Consider the following 15,276-nt stretch of genomic DNA (forward strand, 5'->3'; position numbering starts at 1 on the left):
TGGAGGTTGCAGTGAGCCAAGATCGCACCATTGCATTCCAGCCTGGGCAAAGGAGCAAGACCCTGTCCAAAAAAGGCCGGGCATGGTGGCTCACACCTGTAATCTCAGCACTTTGGGAGGCCGAGGTGGGAGGATCACGAGGTCAGCAGATCAAGACCATCCTGGCTAACACAGTGAAACCCCGTCTCTACTAAAAAATACAAAAATATTAGCCCAGCATGGTGGCGGGCGCCTGTAATCCCAGCTACTGATGAGGCTGAGGCAGAACGGCGTGAACCTGGGGGGCTGAGCTTGCAGTGAGCCGAGACTGCCCCACTGCACTCCAGCCTGGGAGACAGAGCAAGACTCCGTTTCAAAAAAAAAAAAAAGGAGGATTCCAAGATGGCTGAATAGGAACAGCTCCAGCGTGAGCAACACAGGAGATGGGTGATTTCTGCATTTCCAACTGAGGTACCGGATTCATCTCACGGGGGCTTGTCAGACAGTGGGGGCAGGACAGTGGGTGCAGCCCACTGAGCATGAGCTGAAGCAGGATGAGGCATCGTCTCACCTGGGAAGCACAAGGGGTCAGGGAATTCCCCTTCCTAGCCAAAGGAAGTGGTGACGGACGGCACCTGGAAAATCAGGTCACTCCCACCCTAATACCATGCTTTTCCAACAGTCTTAGCAAATGGCACACCAGGAGATTATGTCCCGCACCTGGCTCAGAGGGTCCCACGCCCAAGGAGCTTCACTCTTTGCTAGCACAGCAGTCTGAGATTGAACTGAAAGGCGGCAGCAAGGGTGGGGGAGGGGCATCACCATTGCTGAGGCTTGAGTAGGTAGACAAAGCAGCTGGGAAGCCCGAACTGGGTGGAGCCCACCTCAGCTCAAGGAGACCTGCCTGCCTCTATAGACTCCACCTCTGGGGACAGGGCATAGCTGAACAAAAGGCAGCAGAAACCTCTGCAGACTTAAATGTCCCTGTCTGACAGCTTTGAAGAGAGTAACAGTTCTCCCAGCACGGAGTGTGAGATCTGAGAATGGACAGACGGCCTCCTCAAGTGGGTCCCTGACCCCCGAGTAGCCTAACTGGGAGACACCCTCCAGTAGGGCCAGATTGATACCTCACAGGGCCTGGTACCCCTCTGAGACGAAGCTTTCAGAGGAACAACCAGGCAGCAACATTTGCTGTTCAGCAATACTCACTGTTCTGCAGCCTCCGCTGCCAATACCCAGGCAAACAGGGTATGGAGTGGACTTCCAGCAAACTCCAACAGACCCGCAGCTGCGGGTCCTGACTGTTAGAAGGAAAACTAACAAACAGAAAGGACATCCACACCAAAACCCCATCTGTACGTCACCATCATCAAAGACCAAAGGTAAATAAAACCACAAAGATGGGGAAAAAACAGAGCAGAAAAGCTGACAATTCTAAAAATCAGAGCGCCTCTCCCCCTCCAAAGGGATGCAGCTCCTCACCAGCAATGGAACAAAGCTGGACAGAGAATGACTTTGACGAGTTGAGAGAAGGCTTCAGACAATCAAACTTCTCCAAGCTAAAGGAGGAAGTTCGCGCCCATCGCAAAGAAGTTAAAAACCTTGAAAAAAGATTAGACAAATGGCTAACTAGAATAACCAATGCAGAGAAATCCTTAAATGACCTGATGCAGCTGAAAACCACGGCACGAGAACTACTTGATGAATGCACAAACTTCAGTAGCCGATTTGATCAACTGGAAGAAAGGGTATCAGTGATTGAAGATCAAATGAATGAAATGAAGTGAGAAGAGAAGTTTAGAGAAAAAAGAATAAAAAGAAACAAACAAAGCCTCCAAGAAATATGAGACTATGTGATAAGACCAAATCTACGTCTGATTGGGGTACATGAAAGTGACAGGGAGAATGCAACCAAGTTGGAAAACACTCTGCAGGATATTATCCAGGAGAACTTCCCCAATCTAGCAAGGCAGGTCAACATTCAGCTTCAGGAAATACAGAGAACGCCACAAAGATACTCTTCGAGAAGAGCAACTCCAAGACACATAATCATCAGATTCACCAAAGTTGAAATGAAGAAAAAATGTTAAGGGCAGCCAGAGAGAAAGGTCGGGTTACCCACAAAGGGAAGCCCATCAGACTAACAGCTGATCTCCTGGCAGAAACTCTACAAGCCAGAAGACAGTGGGGGCCAATACTCAACATTCTTCAAGAAAAGAATTTTCAACCCAGAATTTCATATCCAGCCAAACTAAGCTTCATAAGTGAAGGAGAAATAAAATCCTTTACAGACAAACAAATGCTGAGAGATTTTGTCACCACCAGGCCTGCCCTAAAAGAGCTCCTGAAGGAAGCACTAAACATGGAAAGGAACAACAGGTACCAGCCACTACAACAAAATGCCAAACTGTAAAGACCATCAATGCTAGGAAGAAACTGCATCAACTAACAAGCAAAATAACCAACCCACATCATAGTGACAGGATCAAAGTCACACATAACAATATTAACCTTACATGTAAATGGGTAAATGCTGAATTAAAAGACACAGACTGGCAAACTGGATAAAGAGTCAAGACCCATTAGTGTGCTGTATTCAGGAGACCCATCTCACGTGCAGAGACACACATAGGCTCACAATAAAGGGATGGAGGAGACCTACCAAGCAAATGGAAAACAAAAAAAGGCAGGGGTTGCAATCCTAGTCTCTGATAAAATAGACTTTAAACCAACAAAGATCAAAAGAGACAAAGAAGGCCATTACATAATGGTAAAAGGATCAATTCAATAAGAAGAGCTAACTATTCTAAATATATATGCACCCTCTACAGGAGCAATCAGATTCATAAAGCAAGTCCTTAGAGACCTATAAAGAGACTTAGACTCCCAAACAATAATAATGGGAGACTTTAACACCCCACTGTCAACATTAGACAGATCAACGAGACAGAAAGTTAACAAGGATATCCAGGAATTGAACTCAGCTCTGCACCAAGCGGACCTAACAGACATCTACAGAACTTGCGCCCCAAATCAACAGAACATACAATCGTCTCAGCACCATATCACACTTATTCCAAAACTGACCACCACACAGTTGGAAGTAAAGCACTCCTCTGCAAATGTAAAAGCACAGAAATTATAACAAACTTTCTCTCAGACCACAGTGCAATCAAACTAGAACTCAGGATTAAGAAACTCACTAAAAACTGCTCAACTACATGGAAACTGAACAACCTATCCTGAATGACTACTGGGTACATAACGAAATGAAGACAGAAAGAAAGATGTTCTTTGAAACCAATGAGAACAAAGACACAACATACCAGAAATCTCTGGGACACATTTAAAGCAGTGTGTAGAGGGAAATTTATAGCACTAAATGCCCACAAGAGAAAGCAGGAAAGATCTAAAATTGACATCCTACCATCCCAATTAAAAGAACAAGAGAAGCAAGAGCAAACACATTCAAAAGCTAGCAGAAGGCAAGAAATAACTAAGATCAGAGCAGAACTGAAGGAAATAGAGACACAAAATCCCTTCAAAAAAATCAATGAATCCAGGAGCTGGTTTTTTGAAAAGATTAACAAAATTGATAAACCACTAGCAATACTAATAAAGAAGAAAAGAGAGAAGAATCAAATAGATGCAATAAAAAATGATACAGGGCATATCACCACCGATCCCTCAGAAATACAAACTACCATCAGAGAATACTATAAACATCTCTACACAAATAAACTAGAAAATCTAGAAGAAATGGATAAATTCCTCAACACATACACCCTCCCAAGACTAAACCAGGAAGAAGTTGAATCTCTGAATAGACCAATAATGGGCTCTGAAATTGAGGCAATAATTAATAGCCTACCAACCAAAAAAAGTCTAGGACCAGACAGATTCACAGCCAAATTCTACGAGGTACAAGGAGGAGCTAGTACCATTCCTTCTGAAACTATTCCAATCAATAGAAAAAGAGGGAATCCTCCCTAACTCATTTAATGAGGCCAGCACCATCCTGAAACCAAAGACTGGCAGAGACACAACAAAAAAAGAGAATTTTAGACCAATATCCCTGATGAACATTGATGCAAAAATCCTCAGTAAAACACTGGCAAACCGAATCCAGCAGCACATCAAAAAGCTTATCCACCACGACCAGGTCGGCTTCATCCCTGGGATGCAAGGCTAGTTCAACACAAGCAAATCAATAAACGTAATCCGTCTCATAAACAGAACCAATGACAAAAACCACATGATTATCTCAATAGATGCAGAAAAGGCCTTTGACAAAATTCAACAACCCTTCATGCTAAAAACTCTCAATAAATTAGGTATTGATGGGACGTATCTCAAAATAATAAGAGCTATTTATGACAAACCCACAGCCAATATCATACTGAATGGGAAAAACTAGAAGCATTCCCTTTGAAAACTGGCATAAGACAGAGATACCTTCTCTCATCACTCCTATTCAACACAGTGTTGGAAGTTCTGGCCAGGGCAATCAGGCAGGAGAAAGAAATAAAGGGTATTCAGTTAGCAAAAGAGGGAGTCAAATTGTCCCTGTTTGCAGATGACATGACTGTATATTTAGAAAACCCCATCATCTCAGCCCAAAATCTCCTTAAGCTGATAAGCAACTTCAGCAAAGTCTCAGGATACAAAATCAATGTGCAAAAATCACAAGCATTCTCATACAACAATAACAGACTAACAGAGAGCCAAATCATGAGTGAACTCCCATTCACAATTGCTTCAAAGAGAATAAAATACCTAGGAATCCAACTTACAAAGGATGTGAAGGACCTCTTCAAGGAGAACTACAAACCACTGCTCAATGAAGTAAGAGGACACAAACAAATGGAGGAACATTCCATGCTCATGGATAGGAAGAATCAATTCGTGAAAATGGCCATACTGCCCAAGGTAATTTAAAGATTCAATGCCATCCCCATCAAGCTACCAATGACTTTCTTCACAGAATTGGAAAAAACTACTTTAAAGTTCATATGGAACCAAAAAAGAGCCTGCATTGCCAAGTCAATCCTAAGCCAAAAGAACAAAGCTGGAAGCATCACGCTGTCTGACTTCAAACTATACTACAAGGCTACAGTAACCAAAACAGCATGGTACTGGTACCACAACAGAGATAGAGACCAATGGAACAGAACAGAGCCCTCAGAAATAATACCACACATCTATAACCATCTTATCTTTGACAAACCTGACAAAAACAAGAAATGGGGAAAGGATTTCCTATTTAATAAATGGTGCTGGGAAAACTGGCTAGCCATATGTAGAAAGCTGAAACTGAATCCCTTCCTTACACCTTATACAAAAATTAATTCAGGATGGATTAAAGACTTAAATGTCAGACCTAAAACCATAAAAACCCTAGAAGAAAACCTAGGCAATACCATTCAGGACATAGGCATGGGCAAGGACTTCATGTCTAAAACACCAAAAGCAATGGCAACAAAAGCCAAAATTGACAAATGGGATAGAATTAAAGTAAGGAGGTTCTGCACAGCAAAAGAAACTACCATCAGAGTGAACAGGCAACCTACAGAATGGGAGAAAATTTTTGCAATCTCCTCATCTGACAAAGGGATAATATCCAGAATCTACAAAGAACTCAAACAAATTTACAAGAAAAAAACAAACAACCCCATCAACAAGTGGGCAAAGGATATGAAAAGACACTTCTCAAAAGAAGACATTTATGCAGCCAACAGACACATGAAAAAATGCTCATCATCACTGGCCATCAGAGAAATGCAAATCAAAACCACAATGAGATACCATCTCACACCAGTTAGAATGGTGATCATTAAAAAGTCAGGAAACAACAGGTGCTGGAGAGGATGTGGAGACATAGGAACACTTTTACACTGTTGGTGGGACTGTAAACTTGTTCAACCATTGTGGAAGTCAGTGTGGCGACTCCTTGAGGATCTAGAACTAGAAATGCCATTTGACCCAGCCATCCCATTACTGGGTATATACCCAAAGGATTATAAATCATGCTGCTATAAAGACACACGCACACGTATGTTTACTGCGGCACTATTCACAATAGCAAAGACTTGGAACCAACCCAAATGTCCATCAATGATAGAATGGATTAAGAAAATGTGGCACATATACACCATGGAACACTATGCTGCCATAAAAAAGGATGAGTTCATGTCCTCTGTGGGGACATGGATGAAGCTGGAAACCATCATTCTCAGCAAACTATTGCAAGGACAAAAAACCCAACACCACATGTTCTCTCTCATAGGTGGGAACTGAACAATGAGAACACAGGGACACAGGCAGGGGAACATCACATACCGGGGCCTGTTGTGGGGTGGGGGAATGGCGGAGGGATAGCATTAGGAGATATACCTAATGTAAATGACGAGTTAATGGGTGCAGCACACCAACATGGCACATGTATACGTACGTAACCAACCTGCACGTTGTGCACATGTACCCTAGAACTTAAAGTATAATAAAAAAAATTACTAAAATAATAAGTCCTGGCTAGGTACAGTGGTTCATGCCTGTAATCTCAATACTTTAGGAGGCCAAGGCAGGTGGAACTCTTGAGCTCAGGAGTTCGAGACCAGCCTAGAAACATGGTGAAACTGAGTATCTACTAAAAATACAAACAATTAGCTGGGCATGGTGGTATGCACCTGTAGTCCCAGCTACTTGGGAGGCTGAGATGCGAGAATCACCTGGCCTTGGGAAGTCGAGGTTGCAGTGAACTGTGTTCGTGCCACTGCACTCCAACGTGGGTAACGGGAGTGATTCCTCATTTCAAAAATAATAAGTACTTAAATCTTCAAATTCATAGGCAGACCCAGATATTCTAGATCTCTTAGTCTAATAGTACATATTTGACTACAGAGATAAGTTTCTTAATTCTCCGAGTAATAACCTTTACATATTTCTGCCCTCTTTATGGAATTGGCTCCAAAGATCAAGTACCAAACACAAAGATTTTAAGAACTATACGATAATTATAAAATACTACTTTTAGAGGTTGGGCATGGTGGCTCATGCTGGTAATGTCCCAGCATTTTGGGAGGCCAAGGCAAGAAGATTGCTTGAGGCCAAGAGTTTGAGGCCAGCTTGGGCAACACAGTGAGACTCCATGTCTATAAAAAATAAAAATTAAAAAAATACAATACTACATCTGTAGTACTGACCTTTATTAAGTAACAGTTCAAATATCAATTTTTGAATAAACTAACAATGAACTTCAATGCCTTATCAAGATCCTAAATCACAGGTCAAATCAGGGCCTTAAAGGGCAAACAAACAGAAATCAGTGAGCTTGCTACAACGAAAAGTGGGCTAAGAAAGTCACCTCCAATATTTTACTTAGTTGAAAACTAAAAGTGTAACTTACTTGTTATAAAATCAATCTACTCAATTTCAGAAACTTGTTTTGAACAATGTTTCATTACCTGTGGCTGGGTTGATGCTGGCTGCAATATGAAAGTGGCAAAGTGCATTGGCATGCAGTGGAGTGTTCCTGTGAACATGATGAGGATCCTGCTGATGTGGCAGATATCCCGTATGTGCTACAAGTGCAAGTGATCTCCTCCGACCTCTACGAAAATGTCTCAGATTTACCTGTGTGAATAGAAACAAAACTAATGCCTATATTGTCAAAAGTTATCTATGTATAGGTTACATAATGATTGTCAGAAGTTACATATATCCTAGTTCAGAACATTTTATATGTTTTATATGTAAAAATGTCTTTTAACATTTTATATGTAAAAACACCTTTCAATATTTTGGTACAGCAAATTTGAATCCTGAAGAATAAATTTATGACTTAAAGTACCTGGCTGTTCTCTTAACCCTCATACAGTATTTTGCAATTTTTATTAGGCTTATTTTCTTAAAATGTATTTCCTAAAATCAAATGTTAAAAAATTTTTTTTCCAATACTACTGTTTGTCAATGATATCTCTACATACACTGTCCTCTTTCGTCTATAGCTAACTCCTTGTGACCACATAGTATTAAATAATATTACCACTGCACATGGGACATTTCATAATTTACAAAGCATTTTCATAGATATCAACCCATTTGATGCCATGAGGCAGGCAGTGCAAATATTGTTATTCTCATCTTTCATATGATAAAATAGTCTATATAGAACCTAAGATCATCTAGCTAAGAAGAGGCAGGGCAAAAGGTAGAACAAGTCTTCAGATTCCTGGTCAACAACTTCTTTCAGCTATTACTACATGTAACCATTCTATTCGTTGTTGAATCAATACACAATTTATTATATTCTGAGCCATCAGAATACTATTCAAATTAGAAAAATAGTTGCTGCATAATCATACAAAGCATTCAAAGATAAATTGTTTTAAAATCACTTCTGTTTTCAGGGCCGGGCATGGTGGCTCACGCCTGTGATCCCAGCACTTTGGGAGGCCAAGGCAGGCAGATCACTTGAGGCCGGGAGTTCGAGCCAGCCTGGGTGGGAGGATTACTTGAGCCAACATGGCAAAACCCCATCTCCGCTTTAAATACAAAAATTAGCCAGGCGTGGTGGCACGCACCTGTAATCCCAGCTACTCGGGAGGCTGAGGAGGGAGAACTGCTTGAACCCGGGAGGCAGAGGTTGCTGTGAGCTGATATCGCCCCACTACACTCCATCCTGGGTGACAGACAGAGACTCTGTCTCAAAAAACAACAAAACAACGCCCCCCGCAAAAAAAAATCCACAAAAAATAAAATCACTTCTTGTTTTCAATATTAAGAAAATAATAGGCCGAGCACCATGGCTTATGCCTGTAATTCCAGCCCTTTGGGAGGCCGACGCAGGTAGATGACTTGAGGTCAAGAGTTCGAGACCAGCCCTGGCCAACACGGTAAAGCCCTCTCCCTATTAAAAATACAAAAATTAATTGGCTGGGCACGGTTATGCACACCTGTAATTCCAGCTACTCAGGAGGCTAAGGCCAGGAATACAGTGAGCCAAGATCATGCCACTGCACTCCAACCTAGTTGACAGAGTGAGAATCTGTCTCAGAAAAAAAAAAAAAAAAAAAAAAAAAAATTAGAAGAATCTGTATTACTATTCTACTACTGTTTCTCAGCCTTTAGGCTATGATCAAATGTATTACTATTCTACCTTTAGTGTGTCCAAAAACCAAAAATTGACTTTTACTTTCAATATTAATTTGTAAAGACCCCAAGTTCTGGGGTGGGGTGGGGTTTCTAAAGATAAAAAGGTAGAAGAACTGAATAGGATAAACTACTCAAGCGCTAAGAAAGAAAAAATAAGTTATTTTTAGAGTCAAATCTTTGCATTCTCAGATTTTACTTCATGTTACTTCAGCTAAGTCAAATGTAATCACCCTTTTATCATCATCAGTAAACCTAAGAGGAACTTCATAATTATAGGTAGTTTTGTGTTCCAGACAAAATCTAGATAAAAATATGTTTTTTGAACCAAATAGAAATGAAAATTTTCTAAGAATTATTTTCCTAGGATACAGATTTTTTATAACATTACTTTGTTACCAAAAAGGCAATGTATCAAAGGTTTTAAAACTTGTAGTAAGTAATGTGACAAAAACACTCACTTCTAAAGCATTTTGAACTCGTTCTTTACTGGAAGTATTTCTCTTGAAGTTATTTGTTAAATTAATTGATTCAGTCCAATGGCTGCAGTCACCTCCGTATAGCAAACAATCATTTGGTAAAAATGTCTCTACCCAAAGACGACACACATTATCTTTGCAGCAAGTCAACAGTACATTACACACAGAAGCCCTAAGGAATGAAAAGATTTTAGAAGCAAAAATACAAATTTCACATAGTATCACAGACAATTCTACAATGATTCTGTAATTACTTAAAGGTACCAACTAAGGTACCAATGAAGAAAATATCAGTATGTACAGATTTCATCACAGCAAATGCTCGCCAACCTATTTATTTTCTGCCTAGAATTCAGTAATTCTTGTTTCAATAATCTTGCCAAACGTTCTTTCTTTTTTTTTTTTTAAGAGATGTGGTCTCACTATGTTGCCCAGGGTGCTCTCAAACTCCTGGGTTCAAGCAATCCTCTGGCTCAAGTAATTCTCCCGCCTCATCCTGGGATTACAGGTGTGTGCCACCATCCCAGCTCTCAATTAAATTCTTTTCACATCTAAAAAAACAAAGACTGAGATTAAGCCACAATCTCTCAGTTGACACACAAGAAATAACCACATCTTCTAATAAAATTTTCTGATTTATTGAGTGGATAGTTCTTTGAATTATATCATATGCTTCATTTCTACTTTCTATAAAGGCACCTCCACACTGTCACAAAAAGCTACAGTAACTACTGGGTACACTTATTCTCTCCATGCCTAACAGATGCCCAAAGCAGTGAAATTCAAGAATTGAATATTCATGATAAAGTAAGTACTAAACACTTCCCCCTCCTTAGTCATCCTTGACCTTCAGTTAATTTCCTTTTTGCCACCTCCTTAAAATAAAAGCAAAAATCAATTACATATACGTTAATAAGTCCCATAAGCATCAAGAGCTCAAAGGCTGAAACCCTATCAACAAGGACTACCTTCCATCAGGGAATTCAATAAGTTTAGAAGAAAGAAAGAAAAAGTCACAATATTTTGTAGTAGTAACTTGTTCCAGCATACATATCTGATTTTTAAAAACACAACAATTAGCAGGTTTTATCAGCAACTCATTGAGTTAAAGTAAATGAGAAAAGAAATCAAAATACTGCCTAGTAGCCACTTTGTTAAACATACCCACCGGACTAAAAAAGAAGTTGCAAAAGAGAAGGGAGAACAGCATGATTTGTGTTGGTTGTTCTCTCCTTCTCCTTCCCTCCTCCATTCTTGCATCTCTCTCCCTCTGACTCCCTCTCCTCTTTCTGTCTACTTCCTTGTCTTCTTCTCCCTTTCTACCTCCTCTCCGGGCTTCCCTCTCCCACCATTCTTTGCTTTCACAGCCTTTCCAGGCCACCCTCCCTTTCTACCTCTCTCCTTCTGTCCCCTACTTCTCCCTTCCTAGCATCTTTTTTTCTTTCCTTCCCCAACCCCTTGTTTCTCCTCCTTTCCCCATCCTCACACCCATCTCCCTCCATTTTTTTCTCACTCTCTTTTCTCTATCCCTGTCCTGGCTACAGCTACGCTATAGCTCAAAACATCTAGTCAGCAAAATTCATAAAATAGTGAAGAGGTAGGAAAAAAATGCCACATGGTTTGGCCAAATTGAAAATGGCCATATGGTACAAAATGGGATTTCTGGCTGCGCACACGTCTCATGCCTGTAATTCCAGCACTTTGGGAGATAGAAGCAGGCAGATCGCCTGAGCTCAGGAGTTCAAGACAAGCCTGGGCAACATGGCAAAACCCCATCTCTATAAACAATCTGAAAAGAAAAAAATATATTAGCCCAGCATGGTGGCACACACCTGTAGTCCCCGCTATTTGCGAAGCTGAGGCAGGAGGATCACTTGAGCCCAGGAGGTGGAGGTTGCAGTGAGCCATGACTGGGGCACTGCACTCCAGTCTGGGCGACAAAGCAAGACCCTGTCTCAAAACTAAACAAAACAAAAACACATAAAAAACAAACAAAAACAGGGAATTTATACCTGTATTTAAGTAATAGGTCTCTATAACCTACTAAAATTCAGTATTATATTAACTCTTTCCAGAAGTACAGAAAAAAAAAAAGAAGGTACTGAGGGTATGCATGTGTGTGTCACTGTGTGCTTTTGTGGTTAAACTTATATCTGTTTCAAAGAAGAATAATGTAGGGTATTAACCTACTCTCTCTTTTCCTCAGATATGTTGGGTGCAGTCAAATAAACATACAAGAACTCACGGTATATCCTCTTAATAAAGCTATTTTTTAAAAGAAGAAAACCAGGGAAGACATACTAGAAGGTACAAGACAACAGAGTATTTATGTAAAAATATAAACAAACAACAATCCGGAGAAAAAAGACGACAGAATTAGACACAAAACACAAAGAGAAAGAAAATATGTACAACTCTGCGACTTAAAGACATCTGATATGGAGTAAACTATCCCAGCTTAAACTCCTTTAATATGACTCTTATCCTAGGCATCAAACATAGCTGACCCACAGCCAGATATGTGCAGGCCAGAGACTATTTAATATTACTCTAATCTTCACAGGCTCAGAAGTCCTGTAACTATGGACTCTCAAAAGTGAGAGAAGTAATCAAGGTAACAGAGATGATGTTCCCTTAATATGTGGGGGGAAATGACCAATCCACTGACCTAGGCATATATTTGCTTGTTTTACGCCAGGAAAATCCATTTACTGCTCGAGGATGGGCCAGATACACAAAAGAAAAGTCAATTTCTCCTTGGGATTGTTTTTCTGAACTTCTATCTGGAGAAGTAACAGCTGTCCGCCAGTTTTCTACATTATACCATACCTTCAAAAGACAGTCATCCTATGGAAAAAAACAAACAAACAAAACAAACAAACAAACAAACAAAAAAACAGAAAAACATGCAGATCAGAATTAAAGATTAAATCAAATAGCAAAAGTAAGAATTTTCTCCCCAATGGCAAGAACTTGGTGATGGGAAGAGACGTTGGGCACAGAGGAATTAAGAAAATTCTGATTCCGGCACTTTTCTATTAGCATTGCCTAACTGTGCTTTAAAAACTGAAGTGTGTGAATGTGCGTATTCTGTGTTCAAGAAAAATGCTTGCTAATTACTAGAGTATGGGAAATGGAGTCATTCAGGAAAGACTCAAAGATAAAATTAAGGACTTCTTTTCCAGTAAGCCAAATATTAAATAAGAAATCAATACCACTAGCAGACTTATGAAGACTGCTAATTATTGAAAAAAAAAAGATACTTCTCATGAATTTTCATGTGACTTTTCAAAGAAAATGCTGATGATGAAAATAACGAGTTAATATATAAATACTATATGAAATATTCCATGTACAATCAAATTTATAGTCCTAATATGGGAAATAAGGGAAAAGCAAAGGAGACTAGAATGTACCAGGTACTGCTTTTAAGCTATAACTGAGTTCCCAGAATAAACAGCTCTACCTCTCTCCTAAAAAACAAAAACCTTACTGTAGTTTTAGAGTATCTTACACTCTTAGTTTGCAGAAGGCTTTGAGCCGTAAAAACAGTAATTTGACTTATTAGTAGCTCATGAAATGCTCTATGAACCAATGAATAAAAGTAACTTCAAATTAATACATTGCTTTAAAATAAACAGGTAATAATGTATGCACACTAAAGAAATGGTTACTACTATCTTTCTAGAAAGCCTATGAAGTCTTATATATTAAAAACAGCCTAACATACATCAGCTAAAAGGTAATATAAATCGAAGCCATGGAAGGCACTGTGCCGGTCACTATATACTGCATATATTGTCTAAATTAATCCTATGATTAATGACCTATGAAGTAGATGTTTTTATCCTCATATTACACATGAGAAAAGAAAGGCTCAAGAAGATTAACTTGCCAAGATGATAAAGCTGGTAAATGGCAGATTTATATCCAGATCTGCCCCTAAGTCTATGTTATTTCAATTACATCACACAGTCTTTTAACACCACAATAATGGAGCCAATTTCTGCTACTTAAAATTGTTAATGGCCGGGCATGGTGGCTCACGCCTGTAATCTCAGCACTTTGGGAGGCCGAGGTGGGCGGATCACGAGGTCAGGAGTTCAAGACCAGCCTGGCCAATATGGTGAAATCCTGTCTCTATTAAAAAATACAAAAATTAGCCGTGCGTAGTGGTGTATAGCTATAGTCCCAGTTACTTGGGAGGCTGAGGCAGGAGAATCGCTTGAACCTGGGAGGCAGAGGCTGCAGTGAGCCAAGATCGCACCACTGCACTCCAGCCTGGGTGACAGAGTGAGTCTCCATCTCAAAACAAACAAACAAAAAAACAAATTTTTAATGGAAACTATTATTTTCAAGTTAAATCAATAAAAGAATGAAGCCAGTTAATGTTTTTAAAGTTTCAAAGTAAACTATAAACACATAATTTGGCAATAGCATTTTCACAATTTACCTTCCCAGCAGTGGCAAAAAATTCTCCATCGGGTGAAAATTTCATTAAATGAACTTGGGAAGCAGTTCTGTAAATTAAACAGATAAGGAATAATTTGCAATGCAAACTAAAAAGAAAAAGTCCAATATTCTCAAAATTATAAATCAGCAAATGGTTCAAAAGACAGAAAATCTTATAAGTTTCACACTCACATCTTTGTGTACCTGAAAAATGAACTAGTTAGTAAGATAAACTTTAAATATAAAAACATACATCCATAGACTCATGGAAGGAATGGCTTGTCAAAATCTTTAAGGCCTAAAACAAAAGTCATAAACTTCATTCCCTTAGAATGAGAGACAATGATTTCATTTTTTAAATCTGGAAATCTAGTTTCCAGAACCATGGACCCCTATATGCCAACATATATTTTCATGGATAATATATAGTAAGTTTGCCTTAGGGTAATACTTACCTAATTAAAGATTATGTGTGGGTTAACAGGGGACTTGCAGCAATTAGGGATTCAGCCTATCAGCTTCACCTATATACTTGGTACATACTTGCCTTTTCTTCTCAAAGGAACTTTGGTTCATTTCTCTTCATTGCCTTCCCTTACAGCTACTCATATATATTGATCTCAAGACACTCACCACTATCACTGCTTTCCTTTTCTTTGCCCAAATTCATGATTAGATAGGTCAATACTAAATTTATTTGTAAAGATATCCAAAGAGGAATTCTGTCACATTTCATTTCAGATACAAATAACTTTTTTTTCTGATTTTAAGCATAACACATTGAAGTTGATACAGGTAGATAAAAAGCAAATGAAATCACTTACATTTTTCACCAATACCACCACATCCTTTCCTCAGACAAAACCAATGTTAACATTTTAATACATAAACTTCCAAATCCTTCCGTCCACTCTCTCTACTTTCTGCAGGAAAAGGTGGGACAAGTAGGGCTAGAAACTGAAGTCATACTTATCACCCATTAAAAAATATGTCACGGGCCGGGCACAGTAGCTCACGCCTGTAATCCCAGCACTTTGGGAGCCTGAAGTGGGCAGACCACAAGGTCAAGAGTTCGAGACCAGCCTGGCCAGCATGATGAAACCCCATCTCTACTAAAAATACAAAAAATTTGCCAGGCATGGTGGCACGCCCCTGTAATCCCAGCTACTTGGGACGCTGAGGCAGGAGAATTGCTTGAACCCAGGAGGTGGAGGTT

At 39.6% G+C, this 15,276-nt stretch overlaps 1 protein-coding gene across 3 annotated transcripts in view; it reads right to left on the minus strand.

The window, feature by feature from the left end:
• DMXL1 (Dmx like 1) overlaps positions 1 to 15,276 on the minus strand; it is a 191,093-nt gene that overhangs the window by 128,638 nt on the left and 47,179 nt on the right. For 2 of the 3 annotated variants that reach the window (XM_032156599.2, XM_032156598.2), the window contains exons 6-9: positions 14,062 to 14,128; positions 12,277 to 12,455; positions 9,591 to 9,780; positions 7,443 to 7,611 (exon numbers count right to left, since the gene is read on the minus strand). In XM_032156599.2, the coding sequence (XP_032012490.1) occupies positions 7,443 to 7,611; positions 9,591 to 9,780; positions 12,277 to 12,455; positions 14,062 to 14,128 (605 nt within the window). The remainder of the gene's footprint in view (positions 1 to 7,442; positions 7,612 to 9,590; positions 9,781 to 12,276; positions 12,456 to 14,061; positions 14,129 to 15,276) is intronic. The other variant, XM_058440586.1, reaches the window with a different exon arrangement.

The sequence above is a fragment of the Hylobates moloch genome, unplaced genomic scaffold (genome assembly GCF_009828535.3).
Source record: "Hylobates moloch isolate HMO894 unplaced genomic scaffold, HMol_V3 SCAFFOLD_6, whole genome shotgun sequence".
NCBI classification, from domain to species: Eukaryota; Metazoa; Chordata; class Mammalia; order Primates; family Hylobatidae; genus Hylobates; species Hylobates moloch.